Source organism: Rhinoraja longicauda, chromosome 8 (assembly GCF_053455715.1).
Source record: "Rhinoraja longicauda isolate Sanriku21f chromosome 8, sRhiLon1.1, whole genome shotgun sequence".
Lineage (NCBI taxonomy): Eukaryota > Metazoa > Chordata > Chondrichthyes > Rajiformes > Arhynchobatidae > Rhinoraja > Rhinoraja longicauda.
Window position 1 is genome coordinate 57497124 of NC_135960.1, and position 26807 is coordinate 57523930.

Consider the following 26807-nt stretch of genomic DNA (forward strand, 5'->3'; position numbering starts at 1 on the left):
AGGATAGCGGAGGGAGGGGGTATGGGGAGAAGGCAGGAACGGGGTACTGATTGAGAGTGATCAGCCATGATCGCATTGAATGGCGGTGCTGGCTCGAAGGGCTGAATGGCCTACTCCTGCACCTATTGTCTATTGAATGGCGGTGCTGGCTCGAAGGGCCGAATGGCCTCCTCCTGCACCTATTGTCTCCAGTGGTCCAACATCCACTCTTGCCTCTTTCTTGCTCTTTTTATCTAACTGAAGAAACTCTTAGAGACCCCCCCCCCCCCTCCCCACTATAACACCCACTGAACTCGTACTTAAACATTTCAAATCTTTGTACCTTCCAATTTTATCTGATAACTGGATCTCTCTGATATCCTTATTATGGCAATGGGAACCTGTATCCAGTTTGGGGGTTTCCATACCTACATCGCTGCCTCATGTATTCAAGGGTTTATGATTTACACAAGATGGTTGGTGTAACTAAACTTTTGATGACGTTGACATGGGTATTTTATGATACCTCATTTAAAATGAACAAATAATAAAAACAAAGCATAAATGGGCTTAAAAGTTCCAATTTATGGATAGAGTTAAGCCTTGCTTTATCTAAACCGACCAACTATTTGACTCATTTACTGGTAAAATCGTTGCTTAAAATCCCTAATCTTGCAGTCAATCCTTGCTCCTAGGTATTTCTTATACAGCCCAGAAGCAATGGAATTAGGCTCCTCAATCTTCCATTTCTCAAGTCCATTAAACCTAGTCGTAGTGGAGCATGAGCAGGTAGAAACAATGCAACTAACACCACTACCCTGTTTATTGATCTTCAGTAAAAGATAGAAGCAGGCAGTGTGGGATTTGGGGCACTATCAGGTTGGATGCAATGCAGGGGAGATCTCCTCATGCGATGACATCAGTAATGGTTTGGGAGATCGTGGTCTAGTCATAGATCTGGATCTCATGGAAACAGGCCCTTTGGCCAACTCATCCATGCTGATCAATTTGCCTCACCAAGCTAGTCCCACTTACCAGTAGCTGGTCTCATCCCTCCAAACCTTTCCTATCCATGTACCTGTCCTATTGTCTTATACATGTTAAAATTGTATTCACCTCTACCACTTCCCCCTGGCGTCTCATATTATATATGCACCACCCTCCTTGTGAAAAAGATGCTTGTGCCCCTTTAAAAACTTCACCCCCAAAACTAAAACCTACGGTGTCCAGTTTTAGACTTCCCCTTACCCCAGCGAAAAGATTATTCACCAATTATATGCCCTTGATGATTTTATAAACCTCTACTCTGCCACCCCTCAACCATTTATGTTTCAGAGGAAAAAAAACAGCTTGTCCAGCCTCTCCTTATAACTCAAACCGTCCACACCCCACAACATCCTCAAATAACTTTTGCACCTTTTCTAATTTAATGACATCCCTCCTTTAGCAGGGTGACCAAACTGTACACAGAACTCCAAATATGCCCTTACCAAATATGCCAATACCAACACCTCGTTCAGCTGTAACATACCGACTCCTGAACTCAATACACTGACCAATTACAGCAAACATCTTCTTCATCACCCCGTTTACCTGTGTTACCATTTTCATGGAACTATGTACCTGTACCCCTCAGTCTCTGTTCCATTGCACACCCTCAGGACCAACCATTTACCTTGCAAGTCCTGTCATAGTTCGTTTTAGCAAAATGCAACATCGCACGTTCATCTGAGACAATTTTATTAATCTGCACAAACATTCTGTAAAGATCAAATTCTGATAACGTTGATACAACAATGCTATTTATATTTTAGTTTCACAATTTTTTCCTCCCAGCAAACGCTTATATCATACGCAAATTCCCTTACCAAGGCATTCAAGACATACAACAGCAGAACATAATGTAGCTTGACAAAAAATAAGATTCAAAATAACATTAGTCAATATTAACTTTCTTCAAAAAAACATTTAAATAATTTTAAATTCAACTTAATACAATAATTGAACCCAATGTTAAAAGTTTTTTCATTATTGGCAATGATCAGTCCGTAGCTCCCTGAAAGAGGCAACACGAATGGATAGAATGGTAAAGAGGTCATATGGTATGCTTGCCTTCATCGGTCAGAACACCAATAAGAGTCAGGAAGTTATGTTGCAGCTTTATAAAGCTTGAGTCACGCCGCATTTGGAGTATTGTGTGCATCACTGGTCGCCCTATTACAGGAAGGATGTGGAGGTTTTGGAGGGGGTGCTTGAGTAATTTATCAGAATGCTGCCTGGATTGGAGCGCACTAGTTAAAAGGAGAGCTTTGGACAAACTTGGATTGTTTTCTCTGGAATGTCAAAGAGATACCCGATAGAAGTTTATAAAATTACGAGAGGTGTAGATAGGGTAGACAATCTAAACATTCCCCCCCTCCTCCCCCCCCCCCCAAGGTTGAAATGTCAAAGACTAGAGGGCACAGCTTTAAGGTCAGAGGGAAAGCTTAAAGGAGATATGCAGAGCAAGTTTTTTTTTAATAGAGTGGCAATGAAAGCAGATATGATAGTAATATTTAAAAAGAGGCTTTTAAATAAAACATTACAATAATTATTTATTTTAAATAAGAGCAGGGAAAGGAAGGATATGCATTACAGGTATGCAAAGGTGAGTAGCTTAACTTAGCATCACATTCAGCACAGACACTGTTGGCCTATTCCTGTGGTGTATGGATATGTTAATAATATTAAGGTTACTTGATAACTACTTTCCCATTCCGTGATATAAACTGTACCAAATTTAAATCTATTGCATCTAAATTTAGATCAACGCTCACCTTGCTCCATGCAACATTTCATGCGCATAATTGTAGAGTCCTACTATTGCCTTCCGCTCTTCAATTCGGGACACCATTATCATTAGTGTTGTATAACTTACGACCAAGTCCAAATAATGTTTGGTTAAATCAAAATTGACGGTCTAGAGTTGAAAGAAAACAAAATGCAATAAATCGGTAGATCCTATAGATTATGTATAATCTTGTGAAGATTGTGTATAATTTCTGAAAATACTTACAATATCAAAGAAAACTTGACAAGCATCTATAGTGTTCAGCAGTTCACTCACATGATCCTATTGAGCAAAACAATGCACACACTTAAATGATAAGCATCAGAGATAATCGTGGAAACTAAATGTCAGAATGGGAAAAGAACATGAAATTGTCTTTTTTATGCAATACCACAATGGGGTGTTATAGTGGAAGCCGTTATATGAACCCAAATCAAAAATACACTGGAAAGCAAAATTGTCAACATGCCTGGGATACCCGAAAATACGTGTCTGTTGAACGCTGTTACTCACTACCTCCTCTGGCAGCTCATTCCATTTACCAGCACCCTATGAGTGAAAAAGTTCCAACTGAATTTGCATTAAATCTTGCCCCCTACAGCTTAAATATATGTCCTCTTGTTTTTGATTCCTCTATCCGAGGTAAAATACAGCATTCACCTCAACTACCTCCTCTGGCAGATACTTAACACAACAAGCAGGAGCTGAATGGGTCTATTGCACAGGTCGTGTCAAGGGAAGCTTTAACGAAACTAATGAATGAGATCAGAGCTGTGGGGAACTCTACTCATCTACTCTGTCTACTCATTTTCAATGCCCAAATTAACCATTAGTAGAGGTATTAGTTAAATGGTAACTACTTGTTCTCTTTGGGTTCAGAAGTGAGTTAACATAACTGAAAATTCAGGAGGCCCTATTGACTAAAATTGAAATTATTCTGCAGTTTTACTAGATCAGGATTCATTTCTCCTCTAGAGAGCTATAGTTTTGCACTCACTGGATATATTCAAGAACAAGAATAATTGACCCTACTAAAATGGAATGGATTTGACATTTACGATTAGCTTGCTCCCACATCTATTCCTTGTGCAATATTCTTACCTTAAACTCCATGACATCAACAAATGTGAAATAGTAAAGTGCCAGATTCTTCAGAATTTCCTGCTTTTCCTTATGTAGCTGTGACAACTGTGGCTAAAAAAGGAGAAAAAAAAACTTTGAGGTTAGCTACAATTCGAAAATGGTTAAACTTAACTGATTTTGAGACAGTGCAATAATAAGACATGAATGGCACTGCTACTCAATAAGCTTCAAAATCCAGCAGCTAGTTGGAGTGAAATTAGACTAACGTATGCCACCATGTCCTATTCACAATCATGTTTATTTTCGTGAAATAATGGAAGTTATTTACTTGCTCATATCAAAATCATTAAAAATTTTAAAACAGGTTTTCTGGGATCTTAAAACTTTTACTGTGTCTCTGGTTGCAACAACCCTGCATCCAGATTATTTAAGGTACTTTTAAGCTACTTACCAATACATCAGTTCAACAATTTCATTCCTGTCATATGCTGTCAGTATTGCATCTCTTCAAACATGAAGACTTGCATCACAGATTGATCCAAAACTGACAGTCTCACACCTCCATGAAAACAAATCAAAGATCTTTGCTTGATTGAATAATTTTATTTATTGGTAAAAGCACAACTATATCCATCATAGAAAATAACCTTGAATATTACACAGCCACTTTTATGAGGATTTTTTTTAAAAAATCAGATTTTTATAGGTATGCCTTATTTACAACCATGTTTAGGAAGTCACAAGTTAAAAGTTAAAAGACAATTCTTGCTTCATGCCTTTAACAAGAATTTAATTAGATTGCTCAAAATGCTCAAACAACTTGTGGTATCACACTCAACATGGTATCTTCTGCACAAATAATGCAAGGAGAAACTCAGCAGAACACTCATAAAATACTTTCAATCAATTTACTGGTTTGATGAGCTTCCTTGGGGAAAGCAAAAAAAGAATTTGGACCAGCATTGTAAATTTACATCCAATCTGGCAGATTTTCCATCAGATGAAATCATTTGTGTTAGCTTGAATCAGCAAAGTGCAAATTAAATGCATATATTTTGATTTGTTTCATAAACAAAATAACCATCCTTTAATGTCAGATTCAGTTATGTTTTGATCATCACCTCTGCTGTACCATTTCAACAAAAATTTAACTATTACCCATTGTAACACATCAGAAAGTCCCATCAACTGAAGCATTCATTTGTGGCAACATCAAGCTTTTGTATAGATTGGCAAGGCCATAGAGAAAAGGTGAATTAAACATTGTTTTAGCTCAAGGGATTGAATTGAAAGGTATAAAAGTTTATGTAGAAATGTAGAATTTGAGATCACTACCAAAACAAAAAACTAAGGCCAAGTTTAATATACTTGTATTTTTTGTTCACCATTTTGAAGAGAGATAAATTACGGGGGGAAATTACAAATGTATTAAATAAAAGGAAATCATAAAAATCCATACTGCTTCACTTTCTAACCCATTATGTGTACAGCCTAACCACTGCTTTTTTGAGGAATTTAAAATAATTTACAGCCAGATAAAGGATGATGATGGGAATAGGGCCTATTAGGAAGAGTAGGATAATAATATATAAAGAATGTAGCATTGGCCACATGGAAGAAAAATTAATTAGTTTTCATCTATCCTTTCAAAGACGCTAACATGATGCAAGATGCATGATCATCAATACAAAACGAAGAGAGAAATTAACCAAACCTAAAGAGTCTAAATGGACTCTGAAGGCTGATTTTAAGATTATTAAAGAGATAATAGTAGCTGATATAAACTATTTGTTTTTTTAAAATGTGCTGTTGGACTGACAGCAATATGCCTTTATTTAAGAGACAGAAAAAGACCACGGCACTATGGAGTAACGATGGAAAAAATAATACATTTTCTTTCGCAGAGAGTCCAAAACCAAATATTTAATAAAATATATGCATGGGTTTTGTAAGTGAAAATCATACTTGGCAAATCTCGTTAAATTATTTGAAGGTGGCAAAAAAGGAAAGAGTATTGCAATGGATGTAATTAATACACCCCAATATCCTGAAGGCCTCAATAAATTGCCATTAAAATTAAGTTAAGAGTTCACTAAGTTACGAGACATTACTAATTAATAATAAAACTATGCTGCAGAATAAAAGGGTAGCAATTCATATCTGCACAGTTAGAGCAGTTTCACAGTGGGGGCATCTCTGCTCCTTACTGTATATTTAAGCAATGGAATAAAAACAACAAATTCTAGATCAGTGGCTGACATCAAATTCCAAAGGCTATTGTCAATAATGGAGAGAGACTGCACCTCATTTTACTTGGATGTTGTTATTTCAGAGGGTTGTTGCACGTTAATGACTTTGCTGGGGGTTTAAAAATCACATTGGGCCAGATCGGATTTTGATAGCTGATTTACTAACATCCTTTGTGAAATATGCTAAGTTTTACAATTCATTTATTGCACCATCACTACTGAGGATATTAGCTTCTGATTTATTTAATCAATTGAATTGAATTTTCCTATCTGGCTTGTGTATCCATGTCTTGCAAGATTTCAAGATTAATCTAGAAACAATTATACTGATGTTCATTCCAGATTATAAGGCATTGATAAACTTGCAGAATGAATATGCAATAAGTGTAAACTTCAACACAGGTGACTGATGTATAACAATAAAAGAATAGATTGCACTGGCTAACAAATGGACCTTATTGTATACAAATGTAAATCATAGATTGCCTTTTCCTTATGGCCTTATCAAGCACTAAATTTTAATTCAAGGGATAGAATTGAAAAATAGAAAAATTATGTCTGTATGGAACTTTATTAGACTACACATGTTTGATGTACAATTCCGATCACAAAACCAGAAAGGACAAAGATGCTGAGATGTACAATGACTTACAAGAATGACACACAGCGAAATCATCACCATCAGGAAATGATTAACAGGTAAAGCTTTTTGCTTTTAAAAAGAGGATAACTTGAAAATAGCTTGAAAATTATGAGCCCATGACTAGTGGAAGTGTGGAACAATAACAATGGGGAGTGGCTGATGCTGAATACTATAGACACATACAAGTGTTGGCTAGATAAGGATGAGTGAAAAATTAAATGGGGTGTCATGGAAATCTTGTTAGCTAAAGATGGATGGGAGACCGACCGCTCAAATGATTCATAAATGCAATGCACAGGTTAAGCGAAATAATCTGCTTCAGAGCTATATACGTTATTCATGACAGTATTCAAAACAAAGCAATGTCATGTTAGAAATTGAGGCTGGAGGGTTATTAGTAACTGTTACCAGGGTTTTGCCGTAATTTTCCAACTCATGAGTGTTCAGCAGTTCAGACTTAAATCATTTGGAAGTCTTTCAAATAAAATCTAATTAAAAACCCTATTGATCAGCACTATCCAATTTCAAAACAATGCTAGGTTCTAACCTACCAATAAGCAAAGACTATGTTAGTGCAAATATTAAAGTTTAATTTGTTAATGCTTTGAAATACTGTAGCATATTAATAGTCTACACAACTACAGTTGTGTTCAACTGATGATGTAGGTTATACACAGCAAAAATCCACTTACCATATTATCCACGTATGTCAAGTTAAGCATGCAAAAAAAGTTGAAAGACAATGTAAAATAATCTTATAGAAGACTCTTGCTCCATCATAGCAAAACCAAATGAAGTGTCAGTCGCTCAAGGTTGAATTTGCTTTTTTATTAAAAAGGGACATAATGCTTCTCTTCTAAATTATGCATTTCCCCAAGACTGATGGCAGAAGATCAGATTCAAACCAGGGTCATGGTGAAACCAGTGCTTTGTCCAACTTGTAGGTTTTCATCTGTGTTAATTCAAAGAAGATGTCCAAGAAGCATTCATGAGGTAAAACAAATCGCATTGAATCAATGGAATGAACAGGCTTTAAAGGTGTGAATTGAATATCTTTAGGTACACTATTAATGTACAAAAGCTCAAACAATTCTTAATTATGCATTAATGTATTTTTAAAGCAACATTTTTTTAATGATACCAGGCAAATAGATGCTCAGGGCACACAGTGGAAGATTTCAAAAAATTAGTTACTTTGTGGATATGCGGATTTAGCATATTGCAATAACAGAAAATCTTCTCCAGAAAGAGAAAAGGGAAGCTTTGTGAAAATGAAGGAAACACATCAAGGGGAGAGGAATGGATAAGGAGGGGAATAGATAATACAAGACCTAAAAAAGCACACAGTTGCAAAAGTATTTTTTAGCAGCTAAGCGGTGATAACAGTTTTGAAAAGTGTGGGAATCTATTCCAATGCAAGCTAGAGTAGAAGCCAGAATTAGCATATTGCAATAACAGAAAATCTTCTCCAGAAAGAGAAAAGGGAAGCTTTGTGAAAATGAAGGAAACACATCAATACCTCAGTTGGCTGAGGTATTCACCAGGATCTTTAACCTGTCATTATCTCTGGCTACGGTCCCCAAGTGCCTGAGGTCGGCTACCATAGTGCCGGTGCTGAAAAAAGCAAAAAACGGTTGCCCTAACTCCTATAATCATGAAGTGCTTTGAAAGACTGGTCAAATCCAGCATCCCTGCCTCACTGGACTCGCATCAATTTGCATACAGGGCAAACAGATCCACAGAGGATGCCATTTCTCTGGCTCTTCACACTGTCCTGACTCACCTGGAGAGACAGGGCACTTGCGTAAGGATGCGATTCATTGACTAAAGCTCTGCCTTCAACACGGTCATCCCCACCAAGCTCATCACCAAACTCCACCAGCTAGGCCTCAGCTTGACGTTATGCGACTGGATCCTGGACTTCTTGATGGAGCGACCGCAGGCAGTGAGAATGGGCCCACACCTGTCCTCCACTATCACCCCGAGTACCGGCACACCACAGGGCTGTGTTTTGAGCCACATGCTCTACTCCCTATTCACACACGACTGTGTTCCTGCATTCGACACCAACACCGTGTCAAGTTTGCAGACGACACAATGGTGATCAGGCTGATCACCAACGGTGATGAAACGCACTACAGAGCTGAAGTGCAGAACCTGGCGGACTGGTGCTCAGATAACAACCTGTCCCAAAACACCTCCAAGACCAAGGAGCTGATCATCAACTTCCGTAGATCACACAACGGGGAATACGCTCCAATCTTTATCAACGGGGACAGTGTGGAGAGAGTGTCCAGCTTCAAGTTTCTGGGCACTCACATTTCGGAGGACCTAACATGGTCACTAACACCGCTGCGCTGGTCAAGAAGGTGCAGCAACAACTGTTCTACCCGAGAACACGGAAAAAGTCTGGTCTGCCCCAACAGCTGCTGATGACCTTCTACCGCTGCACCATAGAGAGCATCCTAATGCATGGCATCCCTGTGTGGTATCTCAGCTGCACGGAGGCAGAGAGGAAAGCTCTTCAGCGGGTAGTCCATAGAGCTCAGAAGACTATCGGAACACTGCTACCTGTCTCGGAGGGCATCTACAAAACACGATGTCTCAGAAAAGCCACCAGCATTCACAAAGACTCCTCACACCCCTGCGATAGTCTGTTCGAAATTCTACCATCAGGCAGACGCTACAAGGCCTTCTATGTCCGCACCTCCAGACTCAGGAACAGCTTCATCCCCAGGGCCATAGCTGCTATGAACCGGTCCTGCTGAGCCGGATGGTCACATCGCTCAGCGAACCGGCACAGACCTACTTGAACTTTATTCTGTTTTAAAACTGTTTCTAATTTTGTTTCACTGGGTTGTCTAAATTTATACTGATTAGCTAATTAATTTATTGCATCGTATGGAAGGCGCATTCCCAATCTCGTTGTACCGCTGTACAATGACAATAAAGATATATTGTATTGTATTGTATTGCATGTTTGAATATTGAAGAATAGATGGTTCGACTATCTTGTTAAATAAAGTCACTACAAGGCACTTGCAGCACAAATTTTAGTTGCCACTTTAAGCCCTTTGCCCAGATCTTGCTGTATAATGCCTGCAACACCATGCTGCATTTCCACCACACAAGTATAGATGGCGTTGAGCCTAGGATGATTCTCTCTATTTATCGAGCTTTGTTTATTCTATGTTTTGATGGAAATTCCAGTGGGACGGATTGCCGATCTACAAGGTTCCAAAGAATATTATGGCTGAAGGTCCTCTGAACCACCTGGATGATCTCATTTTGCACAGTAGCATTGTCACACAACACACTGGAAGATATGCTCAGTGCGAAGACTAAATTCTATAGTTATCATCCATATTAATATGGTGATGGACAATGCAAGAGCATGGGCAACGGATGAGGATATGATTAAGGTCACTCAGTTTCACTCCAATTATCAGTTTTGTTGTTATGGGGTAAATTAACTCTAGATGGTCCACAATTAAGTCGTCAGCTACCACATAAACTGTTCCCATGCAATAGAGTCTTCACAAGGTATTTGAACTGGAGGTCTGATTCATCAGCTGCGAGTACAGGATGAATATGAAGGACCTAATGCCCTTAGCAGAAAGGTCAATAATGTGTCGACATGATGAAAGGAATCGAGGAAAGTCAAGGCAAACATTCACCTCCCCAAGAGTGCCGAGTCTTAGAACTTGTTGCTCAAAAGGGTGGTGGAGACAGTAAACCTCATTACATTTAAAAAATATACTTGTATCAGCACCTGCTACGCCAAAGCACCCATAAGACTGCAAACTGAGTACAAGGAAATTGGATGACTCCAAGCAACTCTTCTGGGCAGCTTGGACACAGTGGGGTAAATTGATTCACAAATTTCTATTATTCTGAAGGAGGAATACAATTGGAAATCAGATGATTTTCTCACTCTTCTTTCTCTCGCATTCGGGTTGGAGTTATGAAGGGCTCCTATCTGTTTACCATTGTTTTACTGCCTGTATTACATGGTTTAACTGGGCGTATCCATGGATTGTAATGGTGAAGCCTGCAGAGATTGTGAAAAAGTATGATTCATTAACTATGACTAGCCCAATTTAGACACATCACAAATATTCATGAGAACATTTTTAGGAAAGACTGAGATAGGCCTTTTTATTCACCAGAATCTGGATATCCGCTTGATACAGGTGATAGGTCAGGTTTTATTGCACATCAAGTGCAACCCATGTCGTTTGGATGGTCATTGTCGAGTAATTAGGAGTCATCCACCAATGTAAGCCTGGGAAACAAAGTGCTGTAATAACTCAGCAGGTAAGGCAACATCTTTCGAGAATATGGACAAGGACCCTTTTTCAGACTGATTTGGGGGGGGGGGGGTTGGTAAAAGAGATGATGGGCAGGTCAAAGCCTGGCAGGTAATAGATTGATACAAGTAAAGGGATATTTTGATAAGGAGATGGTGGACAAAGGAGAGATGAAAAGACAAAGTGAGACCACACGCAAGCTGGAGGAACAGCACCAAAACTCCACTCGGCTTGCCACTCAATGGTATATGAACCTTCCCTACCCCTCATTATCCACCTAGATCTAGATTCACAATTCACAACTCTTTAGTACTCTAGTTTTACACCTTCTGTCTTTTCATCTCTGGCTTTTGTCCACCATCTGCCAAGCAACCTGTAAACTGACAGGCTTTGTTCTGCCTCTCTTCTCTTCCAACTTTCTTTCCTCGCCCTACAATCCCAAACCAAATTGTCACCTATCCATGTTCTCCAGAGATGTTGCCTGACCTGTTGAGTTACTCCAGTACTGTGTCTTTGTTGTAAACAAGCATCTGCAGTTCCATGTATCCACACTGTCAGCATGGAGTCATGCAACAGACTGGCCAAGGACATCAGATTTCTCCCCATGCAAGACATTAGCACACTAGTTAGGTTTTCACAATCACTTGACAGTTTTGTGCATTTGAGATTACATTTTTATTGCACAGTAATTAACATTTTAATTTTAAATTACCTGGTTACCATGAATGTCATTCAAAGACAAGTTCAATTTCCAAGTTTTATTTATTGTAATGGATCAGTGCAAACCATTCTGAAGTTTTAGACTGCTACACCTTTGTAAAATTGGCTTAATGATGCAGAATTAAATCCAATTGTCATTCATTTACATGCTCTCCAATTACTAGAAAAAAATATGCATGTAAAAATTAAGAGCACCATCTAACATATACATTTTTATAGATTTACAGTAGCGATTGCCCAATGGGATAAAGTCTTCCTGTACCTGGTAACAATGACTTTGATCTGCTGTGTAGCATTCTACAATTGTATTTCAAGCAATTAATAACATTTAGCCACATTTGGTACAAGACCCAGCTTTCAAAACATGTTGATACATTTTTTTTAGCAGTTACACTTTACATTCAGGGTCAATGTGGAAGAAATCCTGCAGAATTCTGCCATATCATTGAGAGAGAAAACAGAATAATTTTGTCCTTATCCCTTGTGCTTAAACCTGATCATAATAAGCTCTCACTCTTCCTGACCAGAAAGTCAAAGGATACAGGGAGAAATGACAAAAAACATACAACATAATTTTGCGTTGCCATATTCAATTCCAGCTGAAAGTGCATTCAAAGAAACGCAGATGTACAAATCCCAACATTTCATTGCAGTGCAGTGCTCATAGATAGTGTTGTGGGGGATTTTACGAACCACCACAATGTAGTCAGAAAAATAAATTCAGCTCGACAGCAAAAACTACAACTTAACACTTAACTTAACACTTGAAGTCCAAGTTGGCATTGGCCAAGTGGTGTTTGAAAATATGACTTTCTAGCAAGGGAGCTTAACTTAACACAAATTCCATATTTTGTATTTGCCATTCGTACATGTTTAAGAAGTGTAATGTTAATTACCAATTATAACTAATTTTATCTTTAATTGTCAATGCCATTAATAAAATGGAAGAGAAAGCAGAAGCTTAACAACATTTTTTCAGGTGTGGGGCCATTACTGCTTGCACCAGAAAACTTGTTCAAGTTCCTCTCTAAGACTGGAGCATCCAATACTCTAGTCATGCCCAAGCCAGTCAAGGCATAGCTTTCTTATTCTTGTGCAGGAAGGAACTGCAGATGCTGGTTTAAACCGAAGATAGGCACAAAAAGCTGCAGTAACTCAGCGGGACAGGCAGCATCTCCGGAGAGAAGGAATGGGGGTGACATTTCGGGTCAATACCCTTCTTCAGACTGAAAGTCACAGGAAAGGGAAACGAGAGATATAGAAAGTGATGTGGAGAGATAAGGAACAATGAATGAAAGATATGCAAAAAAGTAATAATGATAAAGGAAACAGGCCATTGTTAGCTGTTTGTTGGGTTTAAATGAGAAGCTGGTGTGACTTGGGTTGGGGAGGGATAGAGAGGGAATGCCAGGGTTACTTGCAGTTTGATAAATCAATATTCATATCACTGGGCTGTAAACTGCCCAAGCGAAATATGAGATGCTGTTCCTCCAATTTGCATTTAGCCTCACTCTGACAATGGAGGAGACCTAGGACAGAAAGATCAGTGTGGGAATGGGAAGCAGAATTAAAGTGTTTAGTAACCGGGAGATCAGGAGGTTCAGGCAGACTGAGCGAAGGTGTTCAGTGAAACGATTGCCCAGTATACGTTTGGTCTCGCCGATGTATAGGAGTCCACATCTTGAACAACGGATACAGTAGATGAGGTTGGAGGAGGTGCAAGTGAACCGCTGCCGAACCTGAAAGGACTGTCGGGACAGAATCGAGGGAGGAGGTGTAGGGACAGGTGTTGCATCGTCTGCGGTTGCAGGGGAAGGTACCTGGGGAGGGAGTGATTTGGGTGGGAAGGGATGAGTTAAGCAGGGAGTTGCAAAGGGAATGGTCTCTGCGGAAGGCAGAAAGGGGTGGAGATGGGAAGATGTGATTAGTGTTGGGATCCTGTTGGAGGTGGCAAAAATTTGAGGATTATGTGTTGTATCCGACAGCTGATGGGGTGAAGAGTAAGGACTAGGGGAACTCGGTCTCTGTTGCGACCAGGGTGAGGGCGAGCAAGGGCGGAGCTGCGGGGTACCAAGGAGACACGACGGAGGGCCTCGTCTATGACGGGAGAGGGGAACCCCCGTTCCCTAAAGAATGAGGACATCTGGGATGTCCTGGTATGGAACGCCTCATCTTGGGCGCAGATGCGGCGTAGACAAAAGAATTAGTAGGGGATAGAGTCTTTGCAAGAAGCAGGGTGGGAAGAAGAGCGGTCGAGATAGTTGTGGGAGTTAGTGGGTTTGTAATAAACGTCAGTCAATAGTCTATTTCCTGCGATGGAGACTGTGAGATCAAGAAAGGGGAGGGAAGTGTCGGAGATGGTCCAAGTAAATGCGAGTGCAGGATGGAAATTGGTGGCGAAGTTAATGGTCCATGAGTACTGCATGGGTGCAGGAGGTAGCACCGATGCAGTCGTCAATGTAACGGAGATAGAGTTTGGGTATAGGGCCAGTGTACGCCTGGAACAGGGATGGTTCAACGTACCCTACAAAGAGGCAGGCATAGCAGGGGTCCATATGGATGCCCAAAGCTACGCCTTGGACTTGGAGGAAGTGGGAGGAGTCGAATGAGAAGTCGTCGAGTGTGAGGACCAGCTCCACTGGGCGGAGTAGTGTGTTAGTAGAGGGAAATTGGATGGTTCTGCGGTCGAGGAAGAAACGGAGGGCTTTAAGGCTTTCCTGGTGGGGGATGGAATTGTAGAGTGACTGAACGACCACAGTAAAGATGCGGGAGTGGGGGCTCGGAAAGCGGAAGTCATTAAAGAGATGAAGGGCATTTGAGGTATCTTGGACATAGGTCAGGAGAGATTAGACCAGGGAAGGATAGGATAGTTCTTGTAGTCTATACCGCTATTTATAAAGTCCCGAATCCCTTTAGCTTTAACTACTTTCTCAATGTGCTCTGCCAATTTCAACATGCACCCCAGAATTCTACTCTTAAGCTGTTTTAAATATGTACTCTCTTCATTGCTTCCTCTCACTACAAACCATAATTAACAATCAGCCAGGAATAGCCATTAACAGTCTGAAGAATTACCACCATCCTTGGGTTTTCCCTGCCCACCGAAAGGATATATCCAGGAAGTGGAAGCAGCCTGAGAACACATGGACTCTGAACCCCATGCAATCTAAATAGCACTCCAAATGTGGTCATGGAAACCTCTCATTAATGACCATCCGCTGATGAATTATTTATTTCGTTTGAAAAACAAAGAAAACATTGAGGGCAGCAATGTGGTGGAATCCATTCTGAATGTAGGACCTCAAAGAGGAAATGGAACTGGCTCAATTTAGCACTTTTGGGAAGCTGATCAATTTTCGAGAAACTAGAGTTTGCAGGCAGATAAAGAACTAACAGGTAGGTACGCCTTACATGACCCAATCTCGTTGTACCCCTGTACAATGACAATAAAGATATATTGTATTGTATTGTATCATTTCACTAATGTATCTGCTCTTGGCAGCATTACAAGTGAATATCACAATGCTCTCTGTTGGATACCTAGTACCGCCTTCACACTAAGAACACCAATCGCATCATATGGTCCTACTGCCAAGCTGAGTGGTACAGATCAAATGGATTTAGCAACTTCAAACTGGATGTGCACGGAATGTTCACCATCAGCACAGGAATGACATACAGCAGACGAAATGTGTTGGAAAGAACTGTGTCTCTATTTTAATTTAGCAGCCCGGCACACCTAGTTATTACGACAACCCTTCCTGGAGGCTTCTGCATATATATGACCAGTGTCTTAGCTCAAGCTTTCCAGTCTGACTAGACAGTCAAAAATTATGATAGGGCGCCACAGTGGCGCAGCGGTAGAGTTGCTGCCTTACAACGAATGCAGCGCCGGAGACTCAGGTTCGATCCTGACTACGGGCGCCATCTGTACGGAGTTTGTACGTTCCCCCCGTGACCTGCGTAGGTTTTCTCTGAGATCTTCGGTTTCCTCCCACACTCCAAAGAGTACAGGTTTGTAGGTTAATTGACTGGGTAAATGTAACATTTTTCCCTAGTGTGTGCAGGATAGTGTTAATGTGCGGGGATCGCTGGGCGGCGCGGACCCAGTGGGCCGAAGGGCCTGTTTCTGCGCTGTATCTTTAAAAAATATATTTTTTTAAACAAATAACTAATTGGCAGAAGGGACTAACTATAGAGGCAAGCTCATCTGCAGAAGAGATAAATGTGAAGATCATGAAATGTCTTTAACCTCAGGCTTCAACTGAACAATCTTAATTAGATACAAGTAGTCCCCACAAAAATAAACTTAAGATAAAAACTATTGTACTAGACAAAGATTATAGGCACAAATAACAGAATAGTGCAAATAAAAGTCCCCAAATGAATCAATGGCTGGATTTATAATGAATGCAAGAAAAATTGTCACCATCGGCTGAATAATCAGTGCTTTAGTGCACAAAATACCCTTAGTCAACCACTTTCTGCTGCAATGACAACATTTCTGTACTTAATTTAAGAATTGATTGTTTACTATATTTCATATTGTTCAACTTAACTCCAGTGACATTCAATGACAACCCGCTGAAGAACTTGGGCATTGGGATTTGGGCTGACACTTAGCAATTGAAATAAACACAAAAGGTCAAGGCATCTTTGCATGGAAACCAAGAATACCTATTGAAAGCAACTGTTCACTTGCGTCGAAGTATTACTTTAACTGTAATTTTTCATGTAATCCCCATTTCAATTGCCCAATTCATCATGAGACTGCAAACAAAACGGCTACTCCAATGAGCAGTTAACTTCATTTGGTAATCAGTCAAAACAGCATTGCAACAATAGACTTGAATTGTAACCTCAATTATGGCTTTAATGTCTTTCTCCCCAAATAACCCCATCTTTCTCTGCTGTTCCCCTGATAAATTTCAGATGTTAATTTCCTTAACTTTTCTTCAGCGAATTTTAACGTACTTATCACACATTGAACTCATAGATTTTTGGGATAACTGTCCCTTATTACCTCCAGTAACATTCTGAAGAATAAGGAAAAATCAAAAATTCATCTTACCCTGAACCATTCCCTTCTCCTCACTAACTCCACAAGAACTAAGAAATAACATTTCCATTCACACCCTCTATGCCTGCACATAGCCAATTCTCTATTTGTACTAGCGTGCTGGCCCCATAGCAGAAGGGTCCATGTCGCGGGGCTGGAAACTGGAAGTGTCTTGAGCTAATTCTGCTACCACCATCGTCTACTGTACAAGTGATGGCTCCCACTGATTGTCGCCAGAAGCTTGCACCCTTTTCAGGACGGACGATGACAGTGATGTAACATTTGAAACATAGATGATGGACACGAAAGAAGAAGACTATCATGCTTTTAATTTTCCAAACCAATGTTAGTCTCAATTTCCAGTCACTGAAATTTCTCATCTGACTTATGTCTTCCCACATCACGTTTGCTGCAATATTCCCTTGACAGATTAACATTGGCTTCTGTTCCGGCAATTCACGCCACCTGCCAGGACCTAACCCCCTCAATTATGCCCTCTTGAACTCTCCCACAGATGAATAATTTTGCTTCTTAATAGTCATTATTCAACTGCATACAATTATACACAAATATAAAAGAACAATGATGGCACAAACTTTTTCAAGGGCATCGTTTCTCATCTTTGCTTGGTCAACCAAGAATACATTAACTACTTTTGTATAAAATCAATAGACAATAGACAATAGGTGCAGGAGTAGGCCATTCAGCCCTTCGAGCCAGCACCGCCATTCAATGCGATCATGGCTGATCACTCTCAATCAGTACCCCGTTCCTGCCTTCTCCCCATACCCCCTCACTCCGTTATCCTTAAGAGCTCTATCCAGCTCTCTCTTGAAAGCATCCAACGAACTGGCCTCCACTGCCTTCTGAGGCAGAGAATTCCACACCTTCACCACTCTCTGACTGTAAAAGTTCTTCCTCATCTCCGTTCTAAATGGCCTACCCCTTATTCTTAAACTGTGGCCCCTTGTTCTGGACTCCCCCAACATTGGGAACATGTTTCCTGCCTCTAATGTGTCCAATCCCCTAATTATCTTATATGTTTCAATAAGATCCCCCCTCATCCTTCTAAATTCCAGTGTATACAAGCCTAATTGCTCCAGCCTTTCAACATACGACAGTCCCGCCATTCCGGGAATCAAGCTAGTGAACCTACGCTGCACGCCCTCAATAGCAAGAATATCCTTCCTCAAATTTGGAGACCAAAACTGCACACAGTACTCCAGGTGCGGTCTCACCAGGGCCCGGTACAACTGTAGAAGGACCTCTTTGCTCCTATACTTAACTCCTCTTGTTACGAAGGCCAACATTCCATTGGCTTTCTTCACTGCCTGCTGTACCTGCATGCTTCCTTTCAGTGACTGATGCACTAGGACACCCAGATCTCGTTGAACATCCCCTCTTCCTAACTTGACACCATTCAGATAATAATCTGCCTTTCTATTCTTACTTCCAAAGTGAATAACCTCACACTTATCTACATTAAACTGCATCTGCCATGTATCCGCCCGCTCACACAACCTGTCCAAGTCACCCTGCAGCCTTATTGCATCTTTCTCACAATTCACACTACCCCCCAGCTTAGTATCATCTGTAAATTTGCTAATGGTACTTTTAATCCCTTCATCTAAGTCATTAATGTATATCGTAAATAGCTGGGGTCCCAGCACCGAACCTTGCGGTACCCCACTGGTCACTGCCTGCCATTCCGAAAGGGACCCATTTATCCCCACTCTTTGCTTTCTGTCTGTCAACCAATTTTCTATCCATGTCAGTACCCTACCCCCAATACCATGTGCTCTAATTTTGCCCACTAATCTCCTATGTGGGACCTTGTCGAAGGCTTTCTGAAAGTCGAGGTACACCACATCCACTGACTCTCCCCGGTCAATTTTCCTAGTTACATCCTCAAAAAATTCCAGTAGATTTGTCAAGCATGATTTCCCCTTCGTAAATCCATGCTGACTCGGAACATCACAACAGTTAGAAGAATATGTTTCCTACCATTAGCTGTACCTTCACCACTTTCCAGGGACACATTACCCCTTCCATTATCGTAGATTACCCATCTAATATTAGAACAATAATATTCTGAATATCCATGAGTAAAGAGGAATGTCACTGGCTTCCATATCAGCTTGACTCAATGTAACATGACATTTTCTTCTCAGATTCTTACTTATGTTGATCTCCAAGCCCTGTTCTGGAACCAAATTTCAATCCATGTTTTCTCTAATACTTTGATCATTTACTTTGATCTACAGTTACCCGTTTCCACCCTTAATTCAGGCTCTCCGTGCTGCAAGGAAGATCTACTTTTGCCATTTTCTGACCATCAGCCATGGAGGTCTCAATTTAGACAAATTCCAATTTAATCAAAACCAACATTGTGTCCTTAATCCAAATCATCTTCCAGTCAGTCAATACATTGAATTTAAAATCTACAATCTCAAATTTTTCTTACACATCATTTTCCCATATTAATGAATTTCAAACTTCCTTTTTGGCTCTCATTTCTTGTCCTCTGAGCATCACATCCACTATTGGCAGCATTGTCATTTTTGTGACTCTCATTTGAACCTGAACCATTTGCTAAACCTGCCACTCAGCTCCTAGCCTTTCCTAACACCGCTTGCCCCAAGTGCCAACTGTGAAGAGCCTAGGTCATTTCTTACTTTATAAATAAATTACCAAGATATTTGAATTCCAATTTATTTTAAATCTATTGATCCTATTTTATAAGTAGAAAGAGGGAGAGAATACAAATTAAAAATAGAAGCTGTCTGTTGTTCGACCAAGCTTGCGATTTATTACACCATGTACAAGTTCCTAACCTCAGAATTTATTGCCAAGGGTGATAGAGTCAAGGACTTCCTGTTGATAACAAAAGTTGCAGATATTATAAAGGACATGGTAATGGGCCCTCCGTATAATACGCACATAATGTATGTAAGTAAGTTTCAACTTTGTTTCGGCTTGTCAAAATATTCCAAATGTATCTGGCCCAACTCCAGCCACACACCAGGCCCACACTGAACAAATCTCAAGTAAAGATAGACATTCTTGCTCTATTGGTACCTCCAGAACATGTTTGAAGTGAAGCCTTGGGCAGACCTCATGATCCACAAATAGTATGTTAATGGATAATGGTGGCACAGTGTACCCAATGTCATTGGAAATCAAAACTGCTTATAAATTGTGCAATATTGCTTCCAGTATCTAATTTTGACTCTACAAGTTATCCTTAATAGTGTTTCACGTCCCCTGCATTTCAGCATTTTTGTTGGAACAGTACATATTTTGCCTTTCTTTTCTTATCCAAGATATTCAAAAATTCAAACCTAGATTTAAAATTAATAAATGAACCAGGCAAATTGTTAATCACCCTGTGCTTGTGTTTCCAAACTTCCCCGTCGAAAATCTGACTAATTTTTTTAATTATACCTGCCCGTGCCCATTAATCCTCACTTCTCTACATCTTATTTCTATATTTACCATATTAATTTCAGTTAATATCTTAATATTCACTCAAACTCCATCACCAAAATTCCAGGAATAACAAACCTAATTTCTTCTCTCTCTCTCAATCAAACGCGAGTCGACATCTTCCAGTAAATCTAACTTCGAGGTCAATATACCCTTCAGTAGGGCAAGTGACCAAAACTGTTCACTGTATTGTAAATGTGGTGTAATCAAGTCAGGCATTGCACAGCCATTACATAACTTACTCTTGTATTCCAGTCTCCTGGAAAGGCAAAACTGAATTCCATAGTTTTTGGTACCTACTTATGCATTTCCTCCCCAAATAATTTGTTCTTTTAATCTGGATTTCATTCTGATGCATTTAAACATTACTATGGTTGGCGCTAGTGACAAATTGAGCCAAAAATATTGTAATATTGGCTAAAAGGTACTGTATAATGTGGGTTCTTTACCAGAATTACTGTAATGCAGATTCTACCAATTTGCTGTACAGCACTTGAAGATAATCAGCCTCGAAAAGGGACAACCACCAAAGCATCTCCTGCCCTCCGGTCAGATGTCATATTTAACCGCAAGCACAGGCTGCCTGCATGATGATCAAGCTAAACATATTTTTTTCCTGAGTTACATTCTCCAAAAAGCACTTACTGATTAGAGCATAGACTGAACACAATGCAACGTGTATGAGCATTCTCCATCAAGTTTGGAGCTGCACTGTCAAGTCTTCTAATGTTAGCAGTGTCCATTTGGGTGCAGTAAAGCAAGGTAGCAACAACATGCTACTAGTTTGCCTGAAACCATCTCACAATAGTTGTCGAGGCCATTAAATTTCAGACTGCTTTGCTGCAACCTGAAGCTAACATTGCACAACTGCTGAGATTAGGTACATGCCTGAGACCTGAAAAATGCAAGGCATGCCATGTGAATCATGCTCCGTACAATTTCACGTAGTGTTTCAGTTCAAAATTATTGCTGAACTTGATTTACTACAACAGTATAATTAGATCATATAAACAGGGGGAAATGTTCAGTCGTGGTAATATTCCCATTCACCTGAGAAAAGGTCACATATTTTGGAGATGCTCCCAAACTAGCCTTGGCAACTTCCTACCGCACACGGGTGGCGTTGTACGATGGCAGCCTCGCCAACAGTCTGTCTCACCCTTTTCTTCTTTTGTTGTTTTTAGTCTGTTGTTAGATGTATGTTTTAGTGTATCTTTAGTTTTGTATTATGTGGGGGGTGGGAAAAACTTTAGAAAATCTCTTTCCTTGACGGAGATGCGACTTTTTCCATATCGTATCTCCGTCTGCACTGCGGCCAAACATTGTGGAGTTGGCGGCCTCTTGCTGGGGAGCTCCAACCGCGGGAGCCTGCGGACAACATTGTGGAGCTTGCGATCCCTTTGTCAGGGATCGACTCCGGGAGCTCCAACCGTGGGAGCCTGCAGACTTAACATCAGGGTGTTCGCGGCCCCTTTGTTAGGGATAGACTTCAGGAGCTTCGACTGCCCCGATTGCGGGAGCTTCGATCGCCCCGACTGCGGATGGTTCAACTACCCCATCCTGGGGAGAATAAGGGGGAAAGAAGATAAGACTTTATTGCCTTCCATCACAGTGAAGAATGTGGGGGAGCCGCTGTGGTGGATGTTTATGTTAACTTTTATATAGTTGTGTGTCTTGGTGCTTTTTTGGTATGACTGCATGGCTTAAATTCCTTGTATGTTTTAACATACTTGGCAAATAAATTAATTACAATACAATTACAATCGTTTCACTGATGCACAACACAATCAACATATATCAGCCAAGAAGGATAATAATATTTAAAGTGGGAGCAGAGGTACAGAGTAGGCTGCTTTGTGTTGGAAAGTTCAAGCTTCACAGATGATGCTTGAACAGCACTCATTCAAGTAATTTATAAGTATTCCTTCAGCATCTTAACGCGCCTTTAAACAGTAGATGGGTTTGTGGGGATAGGTAGTGAATTACTCCTACAGCAATAGTATTGTTCCATTAACATTTCTGGACAATGATGACACCCATTTTATGATTTGGTGATGCTAATGCCTTTGAATACAAGTGGGGATGGGTCTGCAGGGCAGGGGTAGAAATGTTTTAATTATTGCCTGGCATTTGCTCAGCATGTTACTTGATCCTTATGAGCATTAGGTAAAGTCCTGCTGCATAGAATCACAGGTCAGTTATCAAGAACTGCAAACAAAATAGAACAGGAATGATTCTCAAAAATTCTCCTTTCCCATCCCAAGGATTGTGAACAATGATGAATCAAATGGTGTTTGTACCAGGGATACTGTCCCAAATAACTCCTGTTGGCAAGACCCAAGACTGAAATGTTTGCACCCTAAACACCTTTTTTTGTGTACTAAATGTAATTCCAGCCACTGGAGAGAATGTTGTTGAATATGCATCAACTTCAAATTTTACTACAGCTCTTAGATGCTAGTCAATCAAATGCTGCGTTTCTGTCAAGGACAGTCACTTTCACCTCCTCTCTGGAAATCGGATCTTTCATTCAGTTTTGGATGAAAGCCTGGAACGAGGCTTCCGGAGCAGGACTGCGACATTGCATCAGTGAACAGGTTATTCCCAAATGGCTGCTGCATGAAAGCAATACCTCGCATCACATTGCTGGTGACTGCAGCCTGATGGAAGAGTAAAATGAGAAATTTGGACGTCTTCCTTTTCTTCAGCACGTCAATACTTCCCAACTTTTGTCAGTTTGCATCAGCCTCATTTAGTTTAGTTTCCTATTGTCTCGTGTTCCAAGGTACAGCGAAAAGTTTTTTATGCAGGTCACAGACAACTTGACAAGAGAAGCAGCGAGCTCAAATGCAGTTCAGACGTTTTTAAATCACTGAGGCCCAAGATAAGACTGTATTAATTTGATATTCATTTTCTCGGCTCACTCGCGAAAGGTAATGGATGGAAGCAGCCTACTCAGCATTTAATTGGAATTCTCAAACATCAAAAGTGCAATTTCCTAACCACAGCAAAGCAATAGTGCTCACCACCATTTTAAAAGAAGCTAACCTAAAGATCTACCACTGATGGCTTCCTTTTATTAGTTGCTGTCATGCATCACTGCTGAGGGTTCTGTGAAGTCCAGTTACAGTGAAATTATCAAGCTGGTTGAGCAGCTGGACACATTAAAAAAGAGGACAAACATGCAAAAGGCACAATTTTAACATTTTAGTGCCTGTTAAGTAAAAGATTATCTTCTGTGTGCTCGTGTCTATCTTCGACTTAAACCAGCATCTGCAGTTCTTCCCTGCACATTTTGAAATTATAATCTCTGCGGACAAAATTTGTGTTTTTGGGTCAGTAATTGATATGGAGTCCGGTTTACTATGCTATTAATAAGAGTTATACGTCATGCAATGATATATAACATGCTCTAGGGATTGTACAGCAAGAATTGTTCATAAAAACATCTAAGATCATTGACTCAAAGTTAACTAGTCTGGATATGGTTAAGAACATATACTATGAGATGAAGCAGATGAACTAATGACAGCAACTTGAACTGCTCTATGTGCACATCCAAAGTGGTCCTGTCAATTTCATGGTATTACAATGGTAAACATTAACATTCATTATTATTTCAATTATCAAACGTTACAATGGTTTCAAAATACTTTATTTATAAGTATTTAGGTGCATATGTATATTAAGCATGACATGAGAAAGTAAGAAGACAGAAGAGTCTTGTGCAACCATTCAATTCACCCACCTAAAAGGTGATATTGCAACACAATTTCATTCCTCATCTTAATACAAAGCTCATAGCTGAACTAAATATAATTCAATACAAATATAAGAACAACAGAAAATTGAAGTTCAGTGCGAGAGACAATAACATGCTATCATTAAGCTCAAAATGTTATCCTTGCTTTGGAACATTTTAACAGAAAAGAGAACACGTGTAAAATAAAAGTTTCTAACATCTGACATGCCTCCACAGAGTAGGGAACAATAGTTTAAATGCCTGATTAAAATACGTGAAAGGGAAAATGCACAAGTTCAGTGGGAGGTTTTTTAAACTCAATATTATTTACATTTTTCATCCTACCTTGCACTGAAATTTTTCCCCCAATTTTTATTTCTATTTCTATCCCATACATTTGCCCACAATTAGAGTTATCATATACACCCCAAGCTTTATCATATACAGCCTTGAATTCGCTCAATAATGGAGCAACCAGAGTCAAGGGACACAGAATTCCAAAGATTGCATGTCAATAAATTTCACATCAGATTGAAAAGGTTGGACTCATTTGCACTGTTGCCCTAGATACTCTAGCCATGTAGAACAGCCTCACAGTCTCTGCCTTATCACATCCACAATCTTGTTTCAATGAAGTCACTTTATGAACAGTATGCCACCAAAACCAGGCTATTGTACAATAAGTAAGGCAGCACAAACTCATGAAATTCACTGTAATCTCAAGTAAATGCTAACTTCTGAATTTTTATATATTTAATATAAAAACATTTAAATATGTTGAATTTGATCAGATATGTTAATTCTTTTTTGATTTAGAGGTCAATTATAAATAAGTTCTTGAGATTTAATACTTACACTGTTGTTGCGAGTATCAACAACCGGAAACTTTTTGACAATGTATTTGACTGCAGATTCCAGGTTTTTGTCAATTAAATATGATGGCTTTGCCTTTGGATCCCCACAAGCCTGCAACAAACAGAAATGATATTAGGACCATACAGTAACTTCTATTAATAGTCACAGTCAAACTATTCCGTGAAATTAAGGAATTCCAATACACTTTAGTGAAGAGGTGATAGAATGAGCCAAGTGCAAGGGATCACCACAATTGGAATATGCAATGTGAGATAGAGAACAAGAAATGTGCTGGAGGATATTACAGAAAGCAGTTGCATAGCATTGAGTGAAATGGTTCACTCCCAAAAGGAAGAATGGGAGCAGATTTTAAATCTAACAGAATAAAAAAGTTTTCAGAACTATCGGATTGTAGATTTCAAACTTTGTAAATAACATTCGTGATTTTGTTAATCTTATTATTGTTCAATCAAGCCCAACCCGTTAATGGAGGAAACGTGAACACTACAAGATTCTGTATTTGCTCTACAATCAAGGAAAATTTATTTTCTAAGAATGAAAATAATCAAGATCTGCAAATAACTGAAATGGATTATTTATTTTTTGAGCCTATGTTCTGACTAAAAGAATGATGTAGCTCTCAAGTCACTGATTTAAAAAAGCATCCAGAGACCTACATATTGTGAAGAGAAAAGACATGGTTGATGAGATTGGGCTGATAGCAAAGGGAAGGTGAAAAGCTTTGCAAACCTTCCAAACTTGTCCTTGCTGTGGAAGCATTGTAACAGAAAAAGAGAACACATGTAAAATACAATTTTCCAACATCTGACATGCGTCTACACAGAATAGGGAACAATACTTTAAATGCCTGATTACAAATATATGAAAGGAAAAATGCATTAATTCAAGACAAAGTATAGGTTAAAGATCAGATTCACTTTCGACAATGTAAAACTAAGGAAAACCTCACCAAAATACTCATGCTTCCATTTTAACTAAACATATTCAAATTTATACTAATGCCATACATTAATAATATTACTGGTATTGTTTAACCCACAAATTCAGACGACATGCAAAACTTCAACGACAGCATGCAGGACAGCTGAGAAATTCAGCAAAATTTGTTTAGAGTTAAAGACAGTACACATGCGATTGAAGACAATTTAGACAAAGAAATGTAAAGAAAAATGTTTAAATAATTTGCAACTTGGTTAAACAATATCTCGTTAGATTTACAGTAAGCTCTACCCCAAAGCTAAGTTTTCAAAGCAATTTTACCACAACAATTTTAGCATGTGCATATCATAAAATTAAGTCAAAAAAAAATTAGATTTGTTGTTTGCTTCCAAGCTTTTAAATGTTATTGAAGTTATTTGACTATAACTTTTCTTTTTTAGTGCATAGCTTTAAAAAGGACACTTAAAAGAGCACTGCTAAAGGATTGTGTACGTAAAAATTGCAACGAGTGTAAAATTGCTTTCATCTGTGTCTGTTTTCAGTACCCTGCATCCACAAAGAAACAAAAATGGCAGTTTATAGTTACATCAGAAACTGCATGCCACTGTGACAAGGGAATGTAAATTATGAACTGCAGCTATGGTTGGCCAGGATGGGTAGTGTTTTCTCTTGAGGGGCTTCCTGACCAATGCAAGGGTAGTGCTAGCTTTATTTATATATATTCAATTAAGTGAGGGGAAAAAAAAACTAAGATTCAAATGTTACAGTGAATGTGGAGAATATGAATCAAAAATGTAGTTGCATTACTTTAAATTGATAACCCTTTCTAATTCTAACCTTAAACAATACATTAATACATAGTGAAAATACTGGCATTTTACTCGTGTGAAT

At 39.4% G+C, this 26807-nt stretch overlaps 1 protein-coding gene across 9 annotated transcripts in view; it reads right to left on the reverse strand.

Annotated features, from left to right (window-relative positions):
- Positions 1-26807, reverse strand: part of nckap1 (NCK-associated protein 1) — a 145495-nt gene that overhangs the window by 87971 nt on the left and 30717 nt on the right. For 2 of the 9 annotated variants that reach the window (XM_078404059.1, XM_078404054.1), the window contains 5 exons: positions 25707-25724; positions 24957-25067; positions 3911-3997; positions 3035-3091; positions 2796-2938 (listed from right to left, as the gene is read on the reverse strand). In XM_078404059.1, coding sequence (XP_078260185.1) covers positions 2796-2938; positions 3035-3091; positions 3911-3997; positions 24957-25067; positions 25707-25724 — 416 coding nt within the window. Of the gene's footprint in view, positions 1-2795; positions 2939-3034; positions 3092-3910; positions 4004-7476; positions 7597-24956; positions 25068-25706; positions 25725-26807 lie in introns of those variants that run through there. The other 7 variants (XM_078404058.1, XM_078404053.1, XM_078404061.1 and 4 more) reach the window with 4 other exon arrangements.